Here is a 25,830-nt window from a genome sequence, read left to right as displayed (position 1 = left end):
AGTTTTGACATTGACTTTTAATACAGCCAGGAGTTCAATCCTTGATATTCAAACTCCTTCAACTTAGGCTGGGACATTAGTTTGCCCATCAAAATATGCATGGTTAATGTTAGATTGGAGCAGAATTTTCCCCACATACCTTTTGGGTAATTTCCTGAATGTTTTAGAAGTCTGAGATGCCCCTTTAAAAAACAAAAGCACGCTTTTTTCCAGCCCCCTCTAGTTTAAAAGCCGAAAGGACAACGCTTAATTTTATCCAGAGAAACTTGTCCATATTTTTTTTTAAAGTATTCATAACTCCTTTTTATCCCAATCATGGAAGACACGGATGAAAGAATTGCCTCAAACATCATCACTTTCCAAGTATAAAGCATTTCTTTGTTCTTGCCTTCAATAGCACACACAGCAGATAAAAACTAATTAAAATCACAATTTTCCCCACAGAGGAAAAAATTACACATAATAAATGTGTCCGTCACATTGCTTAATGCACTTCTGGAAGGTACTATGATACTCTGATACTATGGCAAGAAGGGTGGGATAAGAACCTGAACGAAATAAAAAGGTTTCATCAGTACCCATGTGCTGAAGTTGAACATTTGAAACATGAGGGAAAGTGAAGCTAATCTCAATTTGCAATGTCTTCTCACGGGTTTTTTTTTAAATTTTATCTGCTTATCACTAGTATTGTTTATTCCACAAATGATTTACTCAAGTACACACTACAAAAATGAAATATTTTATTTAGATAAATTAAACAGTTATGTTACATGATGACATGTGCAGAACGCTAACTAAAATCAGCTTTAATTTACTCCATATACAGCTCTAAAAAAGCTTCTGTACATTTCCAAAATAGGTCCAACTTTATTGAAATAAAATCCAACATTTCACTTATTGTACAGGAAAGGTCAAGTAAACTAAAATTAACAAAATGGTCCTTATACACTGTTGAGTCTAAAAATCTGAGTTTAGTAAATCTAAGTTTAAAAACAAGTTAGCAGGCAAGAACATAACATATATGGAAACAAAACTACAAAAAAAATCACTGCAAAACAACTTGGTAATTATTTACAATTCTAGGATAGGTTATAAAATGGGTGTTTAAGAATCCTGGACAGCAATCGGCTACACCAGTGCAATGCTTTAGTACTAGTTTAACAGGAGCATCCAGAGGTTTCTCTCACGTAGGTATTCTCAAACAGGAGTCTACATCATTAAGTTAAGAGCATTGAAAGTCAATGATTTTAAAAGCCCATTTAATAAAGTGATGTACCTTCTCTCCTGTCCCTTTCCCAATGCTTAGAAGCAACCTTTTTCAAACTTCCACTGCTGCCAAGACCTCTGTCAAGTCCTTTTCTCCATCCGCTCTCCCAAAGTAAACCCATCTCCTTAAACCCACCTCTGCTTCTCAGACTTAACCCTTTCCTGCTTGGGCTTCCACTAGCCAATGTCTAATAAAGTTTCACTGGTACTTCTGTGGCAGCATCTCCCTTTAAGTACCGCATCCTAGTGACCATGGTTGAGCCTTTCTAGGGTAAGTAAAGAGTAACTACACTGGAATCCATGGAGTTAACCGCAGTGAAAGACTAGAATTTAGGATCCATGTATCTTCCATGAACTATCCCACTGTTTCATTTTGGAAGAGCTGTTCTGGTTGTGGGGGGAAGCATTAAGTCCCATGGCTGACAGAACATGATTTAAAAAGTCTCACCAACTGCGGCTCGATTAGACTGTTAGACTTTTTGGCTTGATTTCCCACTAGTGCCAGGTGGTGCAAATGTAGACCAGCCACCAGTCATCTCACCCTCCTGAGAGCAAATCTAGGCAAGTGTTTAACAGACCTGCCGCTACCACTGACCAGTCAACACTAGTGTAGATAAGGGCTTTGGACTATCAGCAAAAGCCTGCTGGTGCCTTACCTAACAATCTAGGCCAGCACATGGATTGATAACATCAGTGGCAACTGAGAAGCAGTACAAGTCTTGAGCATTTGAATGCTGATCAATACTTTGAAATTAGGATGGCTGCCTGCGGGCCAAAATTAAATGGAAAAAGAACTAGTCAGCAACAAACAATAATTCACTGTACTTTTAAATGACCCTAGTTTGTTAAATTTCTTGTACATGTCCACTCCACAATCATAGTAAGGCTGCAAACCTTGTGGCAAGGCCAATTAATGACCTTAGAGATGGCAATATGTATCCAAGATGCATAATAACCAAGGTTAACCAGCACTATAAAATGGTCTCATGTCTTAGTGCCTCAATAATTGATCAATTCAGTGCCACTGCCATATACAGGACATAAAAATACTAGAGATCAGAGATGCATGCACTCTTTCCAGAGAGTTTTGTTTGAGTAAGTTTTTTCATTACCATAGAAGAACCCTGCAAAATTAAAACAAACTGCAACAAGGGAAAACATTTAAAGTTGCGATTATAGACAATTCTAAGTTTTACCTTTTACCGAAGTTTTGTTTCATACAAATAAACCTTGCAAAAATACCGTGCAAATTCTGGCATACAGCTATGATACACAATGTACAAATAAAATACCAGAATGGTTATTTTTTATTGCTAGAATTTTTATTTGGTTAAGGGATTTATACAGAAGTGTATAAAAGGGGTGTGGAAACTGGTCAGAAGAAGCGAGTGTTGACTTCTACTTGCCTTAGAGAAGCCAGGTTATACTGCATTTCAAAACTTCACATCAATGAAAGCATCTCCCTGTTGAGCAAAGTAAACATGCCCAAAACAGGACAGAAGAGTGATGGTGAAACAGACTAGATAACCTAGGAAAGGGTTCCATTTTGCTAAACCTTTCACTGATTTGAATACTTCCAGAGAATATTTCCTTGTAAAAATTATAAACATCCCATTCAAAGTCACATAAAATTAACTATGAACAGACTTCCAGATAGCCCATATCGATAGACCATCAGTGTATTTCACAGTCCACTAAATCAATATTCAAATGACCACAAAAAATGAGCTATGAATTTTGCTTGTGGCCAATGAAATGATTTGTATAAAGTCTAATTTGTCCCTGATCTGGCCTGCGGGATACTACATTTTGCAAAAGCCTTTCTGTATGGTCCAGAGAAAGTTTCTGGATATTGCAGTCTTCAAGTTTAGATTTATAGTATGAACATATTAGTATGTTCTTCTCTGAGTGTGGATATTGGTTTCAAGGTCAAAGCAATACCTATAGTGAAGAAAATTTATATTGCACTCATCAATAAAAAAAATTATATGTAGCACAATCTTACCCCGCACCTGCCTTTTGTCCCTGTTTGAATGAGAAGAATATACAGTCGTCTAAGAGCCTAAGAACTGTGAACATTCATGCAGCAAGGAAACTGCATCCAAGTTCTCTTTATTGTAGGCTTTCCCATCCTGTTGGTGACACTGCAGCACAAAGAGGCTTGTTTAGAAACAAACTGCTCGTGGTCATGGATAGACTAACAACATGAAAAAATATTAGAAGGAAGAAACTGGGAGCATCAGAAGCCCTGTTAAAAATAAACACCCACGATCAGTCAGGGAGACCATTATCGCACTTGTAAGCTTGCCAAGTACATGGAGGGTAGGGTTGCAAGTTATCTTGTCATGATGGCAGCCGGCAGCAGCTTCAGGGGACAAGGTTGCTTTAAACTCTAAGAGTCAATTAAAATGTTCCAATAGTTTCCCCCCCTTACAGCCATCCTCCTCCCACAAATTATAACTCTGGATGCAACAAAGTTAAAAGGAAACACTGAACTGGGTCATAAGCTGCTAGTTTACCTAGTCCCAATCATGTCATTATTCGGATGGGCTCATGATGTAAAAAGAAACAATAAGTTTCTCACTCCTTGCCTCTTAAAATGAAAGCCCTCTGTAGGATGGCATGAGAAATCATGCCTTGCATCTGCCTCAGTCTGAACTCAAACACCATCCCTGGATGCACTGGCAATTTAAAATCCAAGTGGAAACTGAAATACCCTCTGCCTCCAGACTATCCTGCATTTTTATGTTTTACAAACCAGCGTGGTTATCAACGCAACCCTGAAAACACCCCTTCTCCCCAAAATATGCATAATTTATTCAATTTCAAATATTTACACGAAGAAAAGGCCTACCTTTAAAAGACAGATTTCTTCTGGCTCTATATAAAGTGCAACTCTCTAATTTAAGGCAAATTTATGTGAAATATAAAACATGGGTTTGTCTATATGTACACATGTTCCAATTTAAACACAAGAATGCCCCTTAAAGGGAAAGAAAATGTTGGCTGACTATTCCTAATGTAGTTTGAGTTTATGATCTTCCTGGAATTTTGAAGGAACTTCCTAACATTATGCCATACATAAAACCCTTTAAAAATCTTTAAATATATCCAAAGAATGCAAATTAAAAAGGTGGCAACATGTACATAAAGTTGGCTCCAAAGATTTGAAGAATGCTGGGCAAAGTGCAGACGTAGCTTTTGCAGTTTTCAGTAGCTACAGTAAAGTTCATCAATACTGCATTGCTAAATATGTATGCTATACACCTAAAGCTAATCTCAGTTCTGGTAATGAGTATTTTTCATCCCCGTCTGTATCAAATTCCTTAAAGCTCTGTGGCTCTTGTATTGCCAAGCCAACCAGAGTTTGGAGATCTTCATAGGATAGCTTTCCATCAATGCCTTGATCTGTCTTTTCAAACAAATCCTGAAGATCTGCAAAAAGGACAAAGTTTTAAGGAGCAAGCACTTTAATTACACGATGTAGTAAAAAAGGAGCATAACTTGTACTATAACATTATATGGTCCCTTACAAGCCTGGAAAGCTACATAAGGCTTTATAAGATGTTCTTTGTATACATATACTAGGTCAAACACAAAGCATAAGCCAGTAACCATGAGAATTCAAAAGCAAGTGTAAGCTCTGCTGAAGGTGTGTAGATTTTATTTAGTTGGAATCCACTTAGTGAATCTGAACACAAAAGCATTTAATCGCTATTTCTAATGATATCTAAAAACCCATTCCCCCAACCAAATATTGATAAAAATATACAGACTTAGTTTACCTTCCATGACAGAAGCCTTTCAACTAAAAAGTTTCTATACTTGTTATGTAGATCATATGGATGGACAAGCATTTCTATTATTCTCTACACATTTTTTGAAGCTAAAACATTATATTTGACAACTTAAGAGTTGAAATAGCTCTATCCAGATACCAGTTTGCTCCATCTTACAGCTATATCCTGCGCCCTTGACACCTTCCCACTCCTTTTATCCCTTCTCTCCCACCCTGATTTATGTATCTTTCATAATACACATTACACTCAAAACAGTCTCCCAATTTCATGCAAATGCCCCTTCTCCAAATCACTAAAGCCCATCTTCTTCCATCCATCCTTCCTTCTGTTGGACTTGTCAACATACTTTCTATATGTTCCATTTCCAGAACTACCGTCCCATATTCTGCCTCAGCTATGTTATACCACAACTATTCATGGTCTGTTAGTCTGCACTTATAGGACGTGTTTATGAAAATCAAAGGCAAACAGAGATGTACCTTCTATGGTGGCAATTCCTGGTAACGACAAGCGTCTTGGGTGTCCATTTCTCTCCATGTTGCCTCCAACCGTTCTCGATAAAAGTTTTGGAAGATTTGTAGGCTTTGACGTAGCAGTCTGCATTTTTCCACCTGTTAAAACAAATGTAAAATAACTTCTATCAATTTTAACACAATTAAAATCAACAGGGACAAGACAGACCAGTGGTACAAAGACTTTTTGCCTTACAAAAACTAGGTTCAAGCATACTATGGGGTGGTTTGCTACTTCCAACATGTAGCAAGATTTTGCTATATCTCACTAGTAGTAGGGAGACCCACTAGAGATCTAACTTGGAGAAACAGCAAGTAAGCAAATAAGCCATCCTATAGGACATATCACCGAAGTATGTTTTGTAAGACAGTTATGTGGTTTAGTATTCCATGCTATACTAGGAAGTGTACATTAGTACATTTTGTGAAAAGAACCCACACTTGCAGTATGAGTGCACTTCAGGGCATATGCAGCTCTGTAGCTGAGGGGGTTAAAGAACAAAATTTCCTAATGGCTAGATACTGTAATTGTCCACTCCAGGGTTTCTTGCACCTTCCTCTAGATCACCTGGTGCTAAATTTTTTGGAGAACGGCCATTGGTCTGATTTGGCATGGCATTACCTACACAGGTCTCACTATCGCTCTTATCTCTTTCCCAGTAAGTGAGGCGAGAGCCTTTTTTTGGAAGGAACTGTCAAGTTTAGCAATTAGCCAGATGCGAATTAGCAAGTTTCTACTACAGTAAAGAGTGGCCATTTGATGCACATGTTTGGTATTACTTAGGACTGGAATAACAGAGATACTGAAGTTCGGAACCGAGGTGCAGTGGTAGAGCTGTAACTCTTGCTGGCATTATGCTACATTTTTAGAAGCACTAATTTATTGAAAAAGCAGTACTTAATTTGGCTACTGAGCACCAATTAGTATTAAAATGATAAAGTGACTATGTGATAGTTTAACAGACCCTGATGACAAACATTTCATTCCATGCCTGTATTGCTTCTACATATTTATCTACATAAATGGAAATGCTGCACAGCATAAGTTAAGGGGTCCTTCTAAGCACCATGGGAAACCTCACTTAATTTCTATACGTTATATTTTGAACTCTAAGCAAGAGTTCTCCGTTTTAGTACCATCAATTTCTTTCTATTTTAAAGACTACTCATGTTCCTTGACCAAGATCTTAATATTAATTATTCACCTTTGTTACTTATTCTCTGAATTATAGAATGATCCTTCAAATTTATGTGACATTACTACATAATATTCCCACCTTTTTTTGATGCCTCAGATCTTTCGTTTTCTGGCTTGCTTGTGAGAGCATTGATCAGTTGAAGCTTCTCTCTTAGTTTTGATACCTGATGATCTACATTTTCTATTTTCTGCACAAAGCAACAGGAAAATATTTCTTAAAAACAACCTTTTTTTTTTTTTTTTAAACCAGGTACAGCACAGCAGGTAAAGAGAATTCACTTTACAACTGTTGGCCTACATACTTCAGTTGATTAAGAAGGTGAAAAAAAAATCTTCAGGGAACTATATCCCATCAGTTCACTCCTGTGCAATGCATTAGTCTCTAATACCAGAACTTGAATCTAAAACAGGCAAAAACATTTTTTTTTTTGCATTATTTGTTTCTAAACAAAAATTTTCCATGCCTTATTTACCACTATTTTGTATCTAAATGTAAGGTGTCCAGTATGTTGACTAAAGCCTTCATTTACTATATTTTCCCAACGTAATGTGGGGTAAGCTTCTGACATCTTAGTAGAGCTGCACAGCATTGTTTCAACTGCTTATTTTTTAAGTCTTTGTGCAACAATGATGGCCGTGGTGGGATGCAGGAGTTATAAGTTACTAAATCCCCGTCAAATGAACTGAAAATATCCAGACCTTTATACAGAGCTTGTTTGTCACACATGGGATCTATTTTGCTAATTCTCATAGTGAACATAGGATTTAAGCCATGTACTAAAACCCAGCCACCACATGCAGTTGAACTTGGGGTCTTGTTTATAAGTTATGTCAACTCACTGACTCTTAGGACATCTTAGGAATTATTTCATCCATCTGAATTCCTTTTAAGAGTATTTCCCCTTGCTTTTTCCTTTCCCCCTCCCCCCCCACTGTTTCCTCAGACGATCTTGTTAAACCCTGGATTTGTGCTGGAAATGGCCCACCTTGATTATCATACACATTGTAAGGAGAGAGATCACTTTAGATAAGCTATTACCAGCAGGAGAGTGGGGTGGGGGGAGAGAAAACCTTTTAAGTGATAAACACCCATTTTTTCATGGTCTGTGTGTATAAAAACATCCTCACTGTATTTTCCACTTTATGCATCCGACGAAGTGAGCTGTAGCTCACGAAAGCTTATGCTCAAATAAATTGGTTAGTCTCTAAGGTGCCACAAGTACTCCTTTTCTTTTTGCGAATACAGACTTAACATGGCTGTTACTCTGATACCTTTTAAGAGTATCTAAGTTAAGTTTTATCACACTGTCCCTTTCAAACTTTTTGCTCAATCTATCCATTCTCTGGCCCTTAGTTCACAGACTGAACATGTAAATCAAGATTACATAAGAGTTACAAAAACAGGGTTACTGAAGGTATTTGATCTTCAGCAAGTATCACTCGGATGATCACAGGTTGTTTTTTTAAACCAGTGCACAAGCATTTCTTATGCGTCCAACTACCGCTCCAACACTATTTATATACTGAATATAAAGGAATAAACTCCCACCCACAACAATTCAGCTGCTGTTACTTAATCAGGGTGGTCTTTTGTTTGTCTATTAGAGATGCGCTCAGTTAGTCTTTAGAGTTTGTTACTTGAGGGGGAAGGCTTTCACTGAACCACAAAACATGCCATGAGTGTCCTGATCTCTCTTAGTAAGCAGCTGATGTGCCAAGGGCTATCTGCCAAGATGACCCAGCCCCTGGCCCCTCAGAGTCTCCCTCAATGCTCCTTCAGTTGCAATATTGCTGTTGAATGCAGCTATCTTGGCAAGTTACAGAGGGAGATGTAGTTACTGGGAGCCTGGATCCTGCAGCTTTTACTCATGTGCATCCTGCTTCTACAGATTTCAAGATGGCAGGATCTTAACTCATTTCCCACACACACACAATGTTGTGGGAAAGTTACTTTGCTACCTCATTGTCTTTGAAAATATGTATTAGTATCAGAGTGATCTAAATAAATGTGACTTAAAATGACTAATGGCATGATCTCCTAATCAACACTGATTTTACTTTCCTCTGCTTACCTTTGCATTCTGTGCTTTTTCTGCACCAGTTTCATTCTCTAGTTGATCTTGACTTTCCACTTTTGGGGAGGTAGTTGTATTACCCACCTGAAGAAAAAGGTGAGAATATTAGAACTTAGACATTTGCTTAAAGTTTTCTGAAATTAAGTTTGCTTCCTTCAAACTGGGCATGCATGTAGCAGTAAAACAGAATCAAACTTACAACAAATATACACCAGAACCACACTAATATTAAGAGGTTAATTCTGGTTACCACACTATGTGAAACATATTTCTGCAGGATCTCCTGCATGGACTTGGCCACACTTTCTACTTTCCAATCAACAACCAAGACCCTGCAGATCAAGATGGGATTAAGTAGTGTATTTAAATGCAAATTTCAAATATGGCATTGGGAATCTTACCTTATGCAGTCCTAGAATTTAATTTCAGCCCAGAAATTTATCTGCATGACTTAATGTTAATGAGACTTATACAGTTAAATTCCTACACACTGTAGCATCAGCATACCCTTACTATATAGCATACACTTAGAAAACCCTATCACAGAGGCAGTACTAGGTAGGAGCATTCAGGGATTGGCCTAGATTCTTAATGGGCTGGTGGAAGAACTGTGTCGGTTTCAGCACACAAACATTCTTAAGGTTGCCACTTAGGATACCTGAACAGCAGCCGACACTGCCAACTTCCTTTAAAATCAAATATTAAGCCTCTCAAAACATCAGCTTGACACATTTCCTTTAAGTTAGCCAGTGGTTCTCAAACTTCATTGCACCGCGACCCCTTCTGGCAACAAAAATTACGACAGGATCCCGGAAAGGGGGACTAACGCATGAGCCTGAACCCCACCACCGGGGGGTGGGGCCGAAGCCAGAGGTCTTCAGCTCCAGGCAGGGGGGCTGTAACCCAAGCCCCACCACCCAGGGGATTCGGCTTCAGCCACGAGCACAAGCAATTCTAGCACCAACCCTGGCAACCCCATTAAAATGGGGCTGTGACCCACTTTGGGGTCCCAACCCACACTTTGAGCACCACTGGGTTAGTCCATCCCCAGTGTAGTGAAAGGCCTCCCTAGTCTCTTGCAGACTGGGACTGCTGCACAGGAAGCACCCTCAGCCACTCAAGTACCCTACAAGGCAAGCAGGCACCCATGGTCACTGAGCACTTACCACAGTAGTGGACAAATTCTCTCTGTTTTCCAATGTATTCACAGCAACCACAGAGTTTTCTAACCACGTAACCCTTCGAGTTATATTACTGATTGTTGTATCCATACTTAGAAGCTTTAGATCATTGAGCTTTTGGTACGCCACTAAGGAAGCATTTATCTCTTCTACCGTGGCATGCAGGAACTGGTTATCCTGAAATAAAAAGAGAGCAAGTTGTGTTATTCTACTATGATTGTTTGGAAACACTGCCACAGCATTATTTTAGTTAATGAAACAGTGAATGGGCCCAGTTCAACCAAGTATCCGTCTCCAAAGGGCCTCAGAGCCACACAAATTACTGTGTATTTGGAACTGCCTAACAGTGAGGAAGAACAGAGTGAGTCACTTTAGCCTTTGCTGTTTGAAAATGGGATTTCCTAGTGCTAAAACTCATTGCTGCCAATGAATACTCTGATTACAACAGGTGCCATGCAGTTAACTGAAGTGTGCATTAACCTAATTTTTCAATGCAAATTACCTTAAGCACAATACCAATTACTGTATTAGACAAAAAGCTTCAGCACTAGGCATTGTTCATACAAGGTTTACTTCTGAAGTGGACACGGTTTGTATTAAAAACACAAACACTGGTTTCACTCCCATCCCAAGGTTATTTCCGTCTAGTCATATGTCCCATGCACTCATTTTTCTGAAGCTGTTTCTGTACTTTACCACCTTCAGAATGACTCATCACCTGCCACTCCCTCTCTTGCTCAAGCTGACAGGCAAGTACCTTACACTAAAGCCAGGTTCTATTTCAAGTCCTTAACTCATTAGTTGCACTTCTACTACAAGATACACCCTTAACTTGTTCAACCACCAGTTACCAAGCCTTTGCAGTGCACTCACTTACACTGTACTCCTAGTAAAGCTATGAAAAATGTCACTTAAGGAGGCACTGTAAAGATCCATCTAGAGTTACATGCAGAAACATTACTATGGAAAAACATTACAGGAATATCATTACAATATTGTATTTGGCTTATGTGGACTCTATTCAAGTTCAGCCTTGACACAAACATACTTCATAGTATCATACTACAATATTGAAGGGCCTAAGGGAAATATTAATTGTACTTTTACCCATTGCAATACTGCTGGTATTTAATGGAAAAGCAAGAAATACCTGTTTAAAATTCTCAGTCTGATTTCCATTGCTAATTCTCGGACTGACAGTTGCGGAAAGTGAAGATATCTGTTTTTCTCCATTTTCTTTAATGTATTCATTCTAACAAAAGAAGCAGAAGTTACATTAATAAATATTTTGTTACATCTATGAAACAAGACTGTAGACATAACTTCACATATTTAGTAAAATATCTGCAAGAATTACACATTTTGAACCATAGGTTGGTTGTGCATGGAATATTTTAAGTATGCGAGTAGAAGGCACAGTGTACGATTTCTGTTCTATTAAATAGGTAGGGTCCAGACATTCGTTTCACCAAAATAGTGGCCACACATTAGCCATTTTCCCCATCACATGCAGCATTCAAAGTACACATGCACGTAATACACATTTCAGTTAACACAAATTAAGAATGAACTGCATAGTTTCTTAGAATCAGCACCAACGATTTTCCAATACATAGCACAAAGAATCCCTGGTTGTCAGTGTTAGAGAGTTAACCCTGCTATAAAGAAAAATCGGATTAGTAGAAGTGAACAAATCGATTGGCATTATGGTGTTCTTGAAGTGTTTCCTGCAGCAGCAGACGTTAGTTTACAAACGTCCATTCCCAGTGTGGCAGGACGACTGAACGTTTAAAAGTAAAAAGGTTCAGTTATTTGAGAGTTTCAGCTGGTAATAGTGAACCTATATTTCCTACGTATGCACCTTGATTTGGGCCAGAGACTTGTTCACCCCAGCATACTCCTAGCACAACCACAATCCCAACTGCTCTCAAGTTGTTGTGCTGGGAGCCACAGTAAGTTGTACTTTGCGGCACGTAGGTGGTGTAAAGCCCTCCGGAGATGCCACACCTACACAGTGGGCAACCAGTATTTCTGGTCTTGCAAACCTATGGAGGGAACCAGAGATTCTGGCCTCAAGAAAATATGCTCTCATTACTGTACAATGGATGCCACATGAAGACTATTAGCTATTATATTATTATACTAGCCAGCATCTTGCAGAGATCTTTAATTATTATTTTTCAAGTTACACAGCACTTGGCAGAGTTCACATTAAGCTTTACATAGATTATGTAGCTAATATTTAACTCTGTTAAATTAGTACTGTCCTTACCAAATCATTTTGGAGCCTCTCTGTGGTTTTCTTGCGTTCTTCAATCGCCGCCTGCATAGCCTCAACATCATGAGCAACACTGGTTAGAGTGCTACCTATAGTAGCTACGCTCTGAAAACAGAAATAGCAACTTAATAAATTTCAGCTGTGCTCAGCTGCAGAACCTGAAAGACCAACTTGCAAAACAATGTTTTGTTAATGAAATGCCAGGCAGCTAGATTGCGAGAAACCTATGTGATGAACTGGAGGATTCAGATTTGCATTTACAGAATATAATAGCCATATTATCCTTAGTCTTTGCTCAAAATGTTTTGATGCAAACAAAGAAGATTAATATAACCTCCATCCACATGTATTCTTCCATTTTTCATGTGGGTGACTTAAGGGGATCTATAGGGGCATGCTCCTCCTGCAGCAATCTAAGTATTTCTCGGCTGTTAAGCCGTACTTAGATGAACCTGACCATTTTCTCCTCTTGTAAATCCCAACACAAGCACACAGCATACATCCTCTCCACTCTTATGGAAGAGTGTCCTACTGCGGCAACAGTGCCCTCACCACTTACCCTCAACCCGTTGCCCTTCTGCAGGGGGAACTCTGATACAGTAAAGGAATTCTTCAGGCTTGTTTAACAGTATAAAAAAGCCTCCCCATTGCTTTCAGAGACATTAAACTGCAATGGAACAGGAGGCTTAAAAATATTCTTAAATACAATTCAGGGGGTAGCAGCAGTTTCCCTAGCAAACAAGGCAACACCCAAATACAAAAATTAAGAAGCTCCACATATGCTTCTTTTCCACAAGAGCATTCAAAAAACCATGCTACCACCTACGCACTGCAGCAATCTCTTGAGTGATCTAATGTGCTGCAATGTACACACAGTGAGGAGTGAAGGACACCAAGCTTAAAGGTTAGAATTTCACCACTTTTTTAGTTGTCAAACCTAAAAACTAGTTAAACAATTTTATTTAACTCCCTATAGTGTTTTTCAAGCACTTTTTTTTAAATGAAGTTAAGGCATAATGTACTTCCTGGCAGGATTCCAACTTTACACTGTACTTACCAAACGTAAGACTGCAAGCAAGAGGATATCTGGGAGAAGAGTGAAAATGGATGCCACTATTTCTAATACCTTAGCTTAGGGTTGGAAATAGTGCCCTTCGTGAACCTAGTTCAGCTCCCAAAGTTCTGTCATACTGTCAGCTGGGCCTTCAACTTTAGTGAGATGTGGCCAAGCATGACTTGTTCCAGCAGGAAATGCAGCCCTATCATTCAGCTCAAAACGGAGCATTGCATGCTGAAACCTGAAGCCCTAGAGACCACAGTTCTATATTAAAGTCGGTGGTGGCAGCGATGGGGAATCTGGGGACACTGCAATCTTCTGTTTTGTGCAAACTAGGTGCAGCCCTTGCGCTCCTGGAAAATTACTTTAAGACTTACCACTGATATAAGGCCTACAAAACGGAGTCTCCTGATCATGTCAAAACAGGTGACTAGCTATAAATACTCTCCTCTTCCCCAAACCCTACACCCATCTCTAGCTTCAAATAAAAAACAAAACCCCTACATTGTAACCAACCACACTGTGCCAATTCTTCATTATATTGATTTGTTTGTTTGTTTGTTATATCCCCATCTCCAACCCTTTACTCTGTGTCTGTAGACTGTAAGACTTCCACTTAGATACTGTCATCATGATGGGGATCCAGCCCATCTGTAGCCTTCAGGTATTCCCTTAATATAAATATTTGCTTCCAACAAAACTGCTAATGTGGACCTTAGGAAAGTTTAGGCAACCACTTCCTTAACCCAGGGAACAAGCCAGCTCCTCTTTTTGAAAGAAAGTTCAGCTAAGGCGTGAGCCACAGAAACCACCCCTATAACAGTTAACAGAAGTCCACGTACAGTTACACTTGTTTCCATCTAGCTAGTCTTTCAAGAGGTTATCAATTGCCTGGAAATATTCTCTACATGTGGAGCCCTGCTCTACAAGAACTCTGACCACAAGAGGGGTGTGTATTTGTTACTTTTAAAAGAGTTTAAAACAGTGCAAATTTAAAATAAAAAGTAGCTGAAATACAGAAGGCAAAACTAATTTCAAAGACACTTTTACTAATCAATTTAAATTTTGTCAGCTAATAGCTTTATGAAAACCATTAACATAAAATGGCAGATATGTAACTTGGAAATTCTGGTTAGCATGTGTACACTGACCACTTCATAATGAATTTCACTATGCATATACTGAAAACACAATACCCTGAGGGCTTTCCTACCGTCACTTCAGTCTATTGGATAAATGACACAGTTTCTGCACGTCTACATGTTAATATAAAAATAAACCATACAGAGAATTACATTACTGTTGAAGTTTAAGAAGGTTTTCCAAAAAATGATATGTTTCCATTTCCGACCCAAGAAAGCTAAATAAATATTGATTTAGGGTTGTAAGGGTTATAAAACAAAGCCAAGCCTTTCATGTACATGTGAATGGAGGAAGATTACCAACGCAAATGGTAATATACGTATAAAACCAACATAAAGGTGTACCCATTTCATGAGAGATATTTCTCATTTTACCAATTAAAATGTGTCTAGAGAATTCTCTATCATATTCTAGCTTGCCTTAAGTAAGGATCACTGAGCATGACAGTGAAGGTGCTCCACTGAAATAAACACAAGCTAACAGTGTTTCATAGAGGCATATGATCTTTGAGAGACTCTGGTAGTTACTGCCGTTTGACTAGTTTCCAAATGTTTCTGCAATCAGCTATGGTTTAGAGTTAGTGTGATGTTCACCAAAAGCCATATTTAGAATACTTACCTTCTGAAGTTCCTCTACAGTAACAGGAAGAGTAATCAAATCAGAAGCAGACTTGATGTTGGCTTTGAGGTGATTTACTGCTGATGTCAAAAACAATATCTAAACAGAGAAAAGTATTTAGAATTAGTAAACACATCAAAGTTCTTTATTTCAATCTTCCCCCACCCCTACTGACTGTTACTTTAATTTATAACTGACATTCAACACAAGCAACTGCTTAAGGCCATGTGTTTTTCTTGGAAGTGCACAGAATCCATAGCCCAACCAGTCTTCACCACCACGAAGATGTGGGATGGCTGATGTTTCTAACACTATTAATGCCTTCTCATAAAACAAAAAGCAAGAATTTAATCAGCTTGGGCCCTGCAAGTCACAGGAAAACCCTGACCACAAACCTTAGAATTTGCAAAAGAGAATTTGTGGTGTACAGGTTAATTTCACTCTTTAGACTGCTTTTGTTTGGACAGATTGCTACCCTCCTTTACTATTCAGAATATCTATCTTCTCCTTCATATTAAATCTTGTGTATAAGACAGACACGGAAAATCATTTTTGTGGTACTAACATCTGGTTAAGTTATAATAATCAGGACTGAGAACTAGCATAAGAGACTGATCGTCTGGATGAGATACAAGTGCCTGAAAATAGGACCTATAAAGTAATATCTTCTCTACTGTGTTATTTTATTCATATCACTGCCACCTGAAAAAGGAAAGAATCTTAATGCCTTTTTATTAATAGAAACTTTTTAAATGCAAAGCCTTAACAGAAATGTCCAAACTGGATATTTTTGCACTTTCACTATTCAGTGAACTCTCAAATATGACACTGTACCTTGATAATATTGTAAGTACTTTATTGAACTTCACAGTCACCTGAAAAAGAGCTAGAAAAGAATGGCCCAGTGGTTGGCATGCCAGCCTGGATTTGGGAATCCCAGGTTCAATTCCAGCTCTGTCACAGACTTTGTGTGACCTTGGGCTTGTCACTCAGTCTGTGCCTCAGTTCACCATCTGTAAAATGGGGATAACAGTCCTACCCTACTTCACAGGGGTGGTGAGAGGACAAGCACCTTCAATATTGTGAGGAGCTTTGTTTATAGTGTAATGGGGTCAAATAATTAAGAAAATAGAATACTACACTGAACAACTGACATACAACTAATACTGTAAGTTGGCCTATGTAAGAGCTCTATTACATGAAACATCAGTACTACTCCTTACATTGTTTAAAATTTTGTTGTATTTGTAAGAATCACAGGAACTAAAGCCTATATATTTGTTGGCAACAAATTTTTTCAATTTGTATTTGCCCATTGCTATAGAATTAGTTTCCTGTAAGAGAACAAAGTGACTTAAGCAATAATCTTTTAAAAGCAGGAAATGAACTATCATCTAGTTCCTTATTGGTTAGCGTGCTTATTCACAGTATCTGATACAACAAAATGCTCAACTTTCCTGTCTGTCCCTCCCTTAACATGTGCTTCAAACAGCTACATAAAATGGGAGCTACATATATAACGCACTGAAAAACTAAGTTATGAAAGTAGAAGAATTTCTGCAAAATAGTTTAGCTCAAAAATTAGTTACAAATAATGCACCAGAAGTTGACTCATTAAAAAGATTAAGTCATTCAAATGGGCTTATACATATGATCCATGCAAGTTACAAAATTGCCAATTAGCAAGTAAAACTATCAGCAATTTGTGGTCATTTGCTAAACACATCACTTTAAAAGCAGTTTACACTTCTCTGCAGTTGAAGTGAACAAAGTACAAAGTTCTTCCATTTGACAATCCAGTTGTTAAACATATAAATTCAGCCTGCTCCTGTAAAAATATATGCAGTTTCCCAAGCTGCAGAAAGGCATAGATACTGGTTTAGCAGTAGGCTGACCGTGACAGAAATTAGTAAACCCCTTGTATGTCAGGCTATCAGATTGGCCTGAAGTGGCCAGCTATAAAATAACTGAAAACTTGGAAGGGATTAGTGCCAAAGGGCCAAATTTAAAGGTATTTAGGTGTCTAAGGATGCAGAGAGGTGCCTAGGTGGATATTTAAAATTTAAAGATCCCAGTAGGCACCTATTTGCATTTTTAGGCACCTAAATATCTTTAAAAATCTGACTCAAAGAGATGACTTTATCCAACGTGAAATTGTTTTTGAAAACAATCAATTTCACAGACTGAATCTAAATCTCCATCTTCCCAGCAAAAGGTATCTTTATCTTCACTAAGATTCTTATCTGCCAGTTTTAATTAATAAGTTATGATTAAAATTAGATAACACTCAAAAAGGTTCAGATCCTCAGCTAATCTAACCTAGTTTAGTGCCATTAACTTCAATGGAGCTACATTTTATACCTGCTGAGAACCTGACTCATCTTTTTTAGCATGTTACATACTAATAGAGGTATTGAGTTATTTGCCTTTACAATACCATAAACGGGAGACAGATTGTGGTTTAGGTATCTTTCATCCCCCTCAGCTTCTGCTGTAATTAGGTATGCTAATTCCCACTTCCAACAGCCCCCTCACACTTGGGGCTGCCCTCATGTCAGGTATTTAGGGACAAATGGCACAATTATCTCTGTCACAAAGATGAAGCAATGTCAACCTGAGGCTGTCTCCTTTAAACTCTTCCTCCCAGATGAACGGCAGTCAGTCACTATTTTTGATCCACTAATGTGCTCTGGTTGCGATTTTCAAAGCTGACTAACTAGGGCATTTTGCCATTTATGTGCCATGAAAACTATAGGGAGTTGTGTCTGAATCCCTTAGTCAGCTTTGAAAATTTCAACCTACATCTACATAACTTCTCATATTAAGTCTTTAGAGAACTGATTACTAGCATGCTTGTAAGTATAGGACAGTTCATTTTCATTCTTACTTTCATACGAAGTGTAAACACACAGTAAAGTCAAGACGACAGAGTAAATTTAAAACATTGAAAATATCCCATGAAATGTTTCAGAGTAACAGCCGTGTTAGTCTGTATTCGTAAAAAGAAAAAAGAAAAGGAGTACTTGTGGCACCTTAGAGACTAACCAGTTTATTTGAGCATGAGCTTTCGTGAGCTACAGCTCACTTCATCGGATGCATAGCATATCGTGGAAACTGCAGAAGACATTATATACACACAGAGACCATGAAATATTTTTCAATATTAAACATTTGTTCCTATTACCTGTTTATTGATCTCAGTGATATTTATCCAAATTTTATTTAGTCCCATGTCTCCAGTCTCTATTTTCTCAAGGTGCTTTTGCTTATCAAGCAGATCTTCATTTAATTTGGGGATCTCTTGGAATGATGTTTTTTGATTAGATTCCACTAAAAAAAGAAATGAAAAACTGAATAATCCTGCAAAACAGACTAAGATGTGAAAATTATACAAGCTAAAACACAAGTTGTAGCCAGTGACATCTACAGTAGTGGGGGAACATTGCAAGTAACATTCTCCATTGTATAATCCTCATATATTCAGAATCAACCCAGAAATAGAGCGTTGATTTAAATTGATAGCTCCTGCCCAACAGTATCCAACACATGATGCCAAAAATTAGAGAGAGTCTACTATGTTTGGCACTTTGTCAGAAATAGCCATAATATGAAGGTACTGTAATCTTTAGAATCTCTTCAGGTAGTCCAATCATTTTGCACTATTTTCTTATTACATCATAGTTGGGAGCATATACAATAACTGATGTAATAAAGAAACTGTGCAAAATGACAACAAGGAGTCCGGTGGCACCTGAAAGACGAACAGATTTATTTGAGCATAAGCTTTCGTGGGTAAAAACCCCACTTCTTCAGATGTAAAATGAGTAAGTGATGAGAACCACCAAGAACTGTACTCTCACAGTAAAAACATATGAAATTAACCCCAATCCCCAATTCAAACACTGACTGCTGACTATGAGGAATATTCCAAAGAGATTAGGGTGATTTCATATCACTTGAAGGAACTTGGAGTACTGAACAGAGTAAGTAAGATGAGGCCCTGAGACAAACTCTTGATATCAGAGGCCTAAACTAAAGTAATGGTCAAGACTTTGCTAATATAAAGCAAAGTTAGGCTATGAGCCAGAGGTGGGCCCTGCTCACAGAAGTTGGCAAGAAGAAGGCTGCTAACTGCACGTAAACACATATCTAAAGGGTATGAAGTACTAATAGGATGAACATGTGCCAGGATGGCACCAGAACATCCCGGTACGAACACATTCCACAGAGATAATGAGGAACAGGCTGACCCATCCTAAAGACAGGGTCAAAAGGATAATATGATGAGAGAGTTGTTTGTTCGAACCAACATGTACCAGGAGAGAGGTAGCACCCTAACATGTAGAGGGGTTGTACCTCAATGTGTCAGGAGCGATGTGCAACTTGTTTGTATCTCTGTATAAGAATGCATCCCTGAGTGGATGTCTTTGTTCAGCCTAGAAGGCAGTGGAGAGTCCTGCCACTGACTGAGCCAGTCCATTGTGAGAGGGCACATATTCGTCATATGTCCTTTAGAGTCTGCTGGAAACTATTACTGTGCTTCATTTGACAATAAACCTGGCCAGGTGCCTTCGCACCTTATTGGAGTCTGTGGTCACTGGGGGTTCTCTTGGGGTCTGCTGTGTCACCAGAGGGAACACACGCATGCAGCTGATTGTTATCATTGAACAGAGCGGAGCACCACACCGGTGGCGTCTGACAGCAAACTCCGTTTACAAAAAAAATGCATGTACTTACACACTAAAAGTCTGCTTGTAAAACAAGTTAGCGAACAGAAAATTCTTTGACTAAAGAGAAATTTGTAAATAAAGAGTTAACAGCACACCTTTAAAGAAAGTGCAATGAATTCTGTGGATTTATGATCTACAGGAAAGCGACATTTTTATTTAGAATTTAAGATGGGGATTTTTAAAAGGGCCCAAAGGAAATGAAGAACAGCAGCAACTCCCACTGACTTTATATGGTTCTCCAAGGAAAATAAATGTACTTGATTGCTGTATGCCAGGGGTGGCCAACCTGAGCCCGAGAAGGAGCCAGAATTTACCAATGAACATTGCCAAAGAGCCACAGTAATATGTCAGCAGCCCTCCATCCGCTACCCCCCTCCAGCCCCAAGTGCCTCCCACCCACCGGCAGCACCCCCAATCAGCGCCTCCCCCTCCCTCCCCACACAATCAGCTGTTTTGCAGTGCGCAGGAGGCTCTGGGTGGGGAGGGGGGAGGAGTGAGGGCACGGCAGGCTCGGGGGAAGGGGCAGAGTGGGGGCAAGACCTGGGGCACAGGAGGGGGTTGAGCAGTGAGCACCCCACAGCACATTGGAAAGTCAGCATCTGTAGCTCCAGCCTCGGAGTCATCGCCTATGTAAGAAGCCACATATTAACCTCTGAAGAGCCGCATGCGACTCCGGAGCCACAGGTTGGCCACCCCCGCTATATGCTGTGCTGGGCTTCCTTAAAGCCCTAAAGGGTGGCAGCCCCACGACACTTCTGTTTTCTAGTCCCACACTTTCCTCATCCTGAAAGGCTGCTTCCCCACATTTAACTGCCTACCTCTTTGGGCTCAAAAATATACCAATATTTAAGAAGCTTTTATTTAAAAAAAAAATTATAACTTGTTTAAAGAAAAAACAATTTTGGGTCCTGATCAAGGATTATAATAGATCTGTATGGACTCCTCAGGATCCAAACAGTGTTTTATTCAGAAGCTCCTATACGTAAATCAGTTATTTATAAAATAGCTTTAGAAAGAAAGTAAATGTTTTTATCTAAACAAACTGACAGAGTCCTTTGCATTTCTATGCTTTTCACTTTAAGAGCTCACATTGAAATATGATGGCTTGTCCTCCCACTCCTACTTATAATTCCAGGAAACCCTGCAAAAGTTTTTCACATTAATGAATGCGACTCATTTCCCCACTTTCATGTGTTCATTATTATGCGTTTAAGTGACCTATTTAAAGCCGGTATGACGCTTTGAAGATTAAGTACTATATAAATTCTAAGCATCGCTATTGACAACTGACCTGAAACTGTCTTAGTGAAAGGCATAGTGTTAGTCCCAGGATATTAGAGACAAGGTGGGTGAGAGGTAATATATTTTATTGAACCAACTTGAGTTGATGTGAGAGACAAGCTTTCAAGCTACACAGAAGTATTCTTCGGGTCTGGGAAAGGCATTCCAGGCATCACAGCTAAATACAAGGTGGAACAGGTTCCTTGTATTTAGCGGTGATGCTCAGAGTACCTTTCCCCGACCCGAAGACGAGTTCTGTGTAGCTTGAAAGCTTGTCTCTCGCATCAACACAAGCTGGTTCAATAAAATATATTACCTCACTGACCATGTTTCTTTGGTGAAAAATTGTCAGATTTTTTTTTTTTAAAAAAAAGCCTATTTGAATTTTCTTAGTATTATACTGAAAAAAATCATAAGTGTGAAATCCTTTTTCTTACACAAAGCTGCTTCAGACATCAATGGCAGAAACTACCATGTCCACTTTGCATACAAGCTCATAATTATAAAAAAAACACATCACCTACCATTTAAATCAAAAGGAAAACACTAATTAAGAGATATGTTCATGTTATAAGAACATGTCCATAAAATCTGTGTTTCTCTGTAATTATAACAAAAGTAAAGCAGAGGTGTTTTGGGTTATCAGAAGCAGTTTACTGAGTGTATTCCCAATGCAACATCAGGAACATACAATAGGAATAACAATGAGAAACTGTTAAAATAAAAATAAACCCCAACAGAACGAAAAGGAAAACTGGTCTTGTAATTACAGCCCTTCACTGAGACTCAGGAGATTTGGGTTCAATTCCAAACCCTGCCAGGGAGCCTCTGTGCCATCTACAAATGGGGATAATAATGTTTCCTCTCTCCGAATCTTCATCTGTCTTGTCTATTTAGATTGTTAGCTCCTTGAGGAAGGGACAGTCTTCTCTGTTTTTGTACATTACGCCTAGTACAATATGGCTCAGAACTTGACTGGGAACTTGAGGCACTACTGTAATACAAATAAACAGTAACAAGATAGTTCTGTATTTCTTTTCATGTGAGGGTTCATACTCTGATTTTTCAGCAATGTCCCTTTGGGGGGGGACAAGCTTAATTGTTTGAGGGAAGTCTATGCACAGGGATGTGATTTGATCGTGCTGCAACTGTGTCAACCTTGTATGAGTGAACAAAGCAACACTCATACTAATAAGCAGAATGCTTCATGTAAACCTAAATTCCTCTAAGTTCAGAATTATCGACTATCAGTTTTAAACAAGAGATGAAGATAAATAATGAGAAAAATGGGTCCTGGAGTGAGCAATTTCAAATGAAAGTAAAGATACACAGAAATAGCCAAAGTTGTACTAAAGCAGGACATAACTGGCAGCATTCAAAGACATGAAAAGAAGTTGAGTTTTTTTAAAGCAGCCAAAGGGATTTTCACAGCTTCCTTTAATTTTAATAAAAGATGTGTTAAAATCCCTTAAGACTACTTGCCTCCCCACCCCCCGCTCTTTAAAAAAAAAAAAAAAAAAAAAAAAAAACACAGTCCTGCAATCATGTTAATCTTTAACAGTCCACAGACCACACACCTCTGGTATTTTTGAGAATCATTTTCACATTTTGTTTTTAAGAAAGATATATACAAATCTCCATAAAAACAAATAGACAGCTGAGGCTCTGACCCTGTCTATCTAGACCTTGTCTTGTGACAATCTGAAGCACAGGACAGTATGTTACATTACGCACAGCCTACCTTCTCCCAACAGCGAGGGTAAAACACAGCTAAATTATTCAGTTTAATATATAGGTTGATATACTTACTAGTTCGAAATTTTTCCTTTAGTGCATCCAGATCTTCCTTGAGGGCAACCTGCATCCATACTAAGCCAACGCAAGCTACCACACAAGCAGCCAGAATGACAAAAGCACATAGTGGATAACAGAGCTTGCAGCATCGCAGGTATTCTCCCCTGAACAAAAGATCAAAAATTGACTATGAATCTGCAATGGGACATGTACAGCTATACTCTAAGAGTAAGAAGATCTACAGTCAAGTTCACTTAACTGACACTAACAAAACAGCAAGTTTGCTTCACTGGGGAGAAGAATCTATGCAATGCATTTCCAGGAATAAACAGTTGATTAGTGGGACACCGTGAAAATCTGATTTCAACAGTATTCATAGTAAAATGTATCCCTATGAGACTGAAAACATGCTTCCTCCTCCATGCCTGTTGTCAATTGTTATGCTTCTGTTTCCAGAGTTTCCTGCTTTATTACAATAGAGTTACAATGCAAAATTCAAATTTGTTTGGAAAGTAATGTAGACTTAAACGGTAGGACTAGACCAATTATGATATGACAAAAGATATTTTAAAAGTATTGTAATCCTGAGATGTAAAGCCTAAGTCATTGCTGGAGGATCTTCAATATTTAACTGCAGAATTTATTTACCAGCAAAAGTATTTCCTCTATACCTAGTATAACAACAACACTATGCATCAATTCATCTGTAAATTTAATAGTATAATTAAACCATATGTGCATATACTGGTAACCATTCAACCTGTCTAATTACTATTCCTTACCTCTGTGGATATTTAACATGCAACATATGCCACATACATGTTACAAAATACAGAAGCTATTTCAGATCTACTTCTACTAGTTGTATGAAGATAAATTCTTTTATACGGGACAACACACAATTTATTTAAAGAAAAATCTTTCTGAAGATCGTTTTGCCCTTACTGACTTTTATAAAAGGAAAGATTCTAAAAACACATTAAATGAGTTACTTTAGAAGAGTTAAGGATCCATTTGCAACCAAGAGACTATCATCAGACTATCTGGTAAACAATCCTGTAAGGTTAGCTACTGGGGTCATGCAGTGATGTTGAGATGGAAGACAACCAAGGAAGGATGGAGGAACTTTTTCCTCAGAAGGAGAAACTGAAGCTAATTTCCTGAGCATCAACAAAATAAAAGTGGTGCCTACAACTACAGTGATTGGTGCATTAGAAACACGGAAGACAGAAACCCCTTCTGACAGAAGGGGATTCATTCATCCAGAAACCAGATAGCTAGGTGTGTGACTAATCTGCCCAGTGGGTGCAGAAGTGTCAGATTCCAGGAAGAAGATAAGCAGTTTTTTAAAAATAGGGAGAAGCCAGTGGCAGGCTTACATAACACCACCAGTAACTTAGAAAACTGAACAGCTCAGTCTTGGAAGTAAATTTAAATTAGAAAGACCAGTCAGTGCCTGTGTGAGAGCTTTATCTGAAATGTCACCAGCCAGATAATGTCAGCTAGACATGGGTAATGTGTTATGCATGGATACAAAAACAGTATAATATGGACACATGAAAGCAAAAATGGGATGAAGGCTATTAGAGGCAGCCTAACCTTTTGGAAACAGAAATTATGCAGGAAGAATGGTCTCCATCTTAACCACGAGGGAACCACGCTGCTGACAATTAAGACTTATTTTGTGTTTGAGAAGAGAGAAGTGAAGAAGGGGTTGAAACTAGGATTCACGGAGCACTCAGGTTTACTAAGGATAGAAAGTGAGCAACTGAAATAACTGATAGTAAGTAGAACAAAGATGGAAGTAACTAGGATCAAGTAAGGGGTAGGACAGATGGGAAACAGGGAACAACAAACTCAATAGGGCAACAACATTGTGCCATCAAGAGAACGCACAGACCCCTTTTTATCTTCAAGGGTTATTCCTCATATGTCAGAGCCTGATGAAACTAGGTGCTAAGGCCAAGTTACCCTCACAGCCCAGAACCATCTCCCACCTCCCATGTCCTATATCCTCCAGCTCCCCAATACGCCTATCCTACACTGTAGCCCAGTGATTCTCAAAGTTTTGTTCTGGTGACCCCTTTCACATAGCAAGTGTCTGAGTGCAACCTCCCCTTATAAATTAAAAACACTTTTTAATATATTTAACACCATTATAAATGCTGGAGGCAAAGTGGGCTTTGGGGTGGAGGCTGACAGCTCAAGACCCCCCGCATAACAACCTCACAATCCCCTGAGGGATCCCAACCCCCAGTTTGAGAACCCCCACTGTAGCTCATAACCTTGATCCCCTCCCAAATTGTACCTCTGGATCCTCTCACCTATTACATCCATTCTATGCCCCCAGCTCTTAGCCCCCTTAAGCCTCCTCCACACCCAATATGTAACATCCAAAATAACCTTCAGCCCCCCTTTATCACACCAACTAATCCCCTAATCCAACCACATTCCAACTCATCCCCTGCTTCCTTCCAACATACAACCAGATCCCCCCCGTCCCAGTTTCCCCCCTACTCCCACCCCACCCCTCTAGTCCCAGCTCGCCCCAGAGCCCCCCACTCCCCTCACCCCAGCTCCCCCGGGCCCCACTCCCCACGTCCCCTACATTTAACCCAGCTTCCGCCTCCCAGACCCCGCCCCAACCCAGCCTCCCCGCTCCCAGCGGCCGGGGCTCACTTGGCGAAGCGGGAGCGGGTGCCCGGCGGCCCGAACTCGTCCTCGTCGCCCTCGGAGCTGGACTCGGAGTCGGAGGCGGGCGGCTCGGTGCGGAGCAGCCGGTGGCCCGACCCCTTCTTGGGCAGCTTCTTCCGGCGGCCGTCCCCGGCCAGGCCGATCAGCGCGTTGAGCTCCTTGCGCTTCTTCATCCTCTTGTGCGGAGTCAGCGGGGCCCCGGC

At 39.3% G+C, this 25,830-nt stretch overlaps 1 protein-coding gene across 1 annotated transcript; it reads right to left on the bottom strand.

The window, feature by feature from the left end:
• Nucleotides 1-779: 779 nt before the first annotated feature.
• EFCAB14 (EF-hand calcium binding domain 14) lies at nucleotides 780-25,830 on the bottom strand. Its single transcript, XM_074961792.1, has 11 exons — nucleotides 25,613-25,830; nucleotides 22,949-23,097; nucleotides 18,313-18,458; nucleotides 15,129-15,227; nucleotides 12,305-12,415; nucleotides 11,183-11,284; nucleotides 10,018-10,209; nucleotides 8,849-8,935; nucleotides 6,856-6,964; nucleotides 5,546-5,677; nucleotides 780-4,701 (listed from the first exon to the last, which is right to left on the bottom strand). Exons 1-11 carry the CDS (start codon nucleotides 25,798-25,800, stop codon nucleotides 4,526-4,528), a joined length of 1,491 nt encoding a protein of 496 aa, XP_074817893.1. The 5' UTR covers nucleotides 25,801-25,830; the 3' UTR covers nucleotides 780-4,525.

Source organism: Natator depressus, chromosome 8 (assembly GCF_965152275.1).
Source record: "Natator depressus isolate rNatDep1 chromosome 8, rNatDep2.hap1, whole genome shotgun sequence".
In the NCBI taxonomy this organism is placed as follows: Eukaryota; Metazoa; Chordata; order Testudines; family Cheloniidae; genus Natator; species Natator depressus.
Note: the sequence above shows the minus strand (reverse complement) of the source record. Positions and strands in the feature narration are given on the sequence as shown.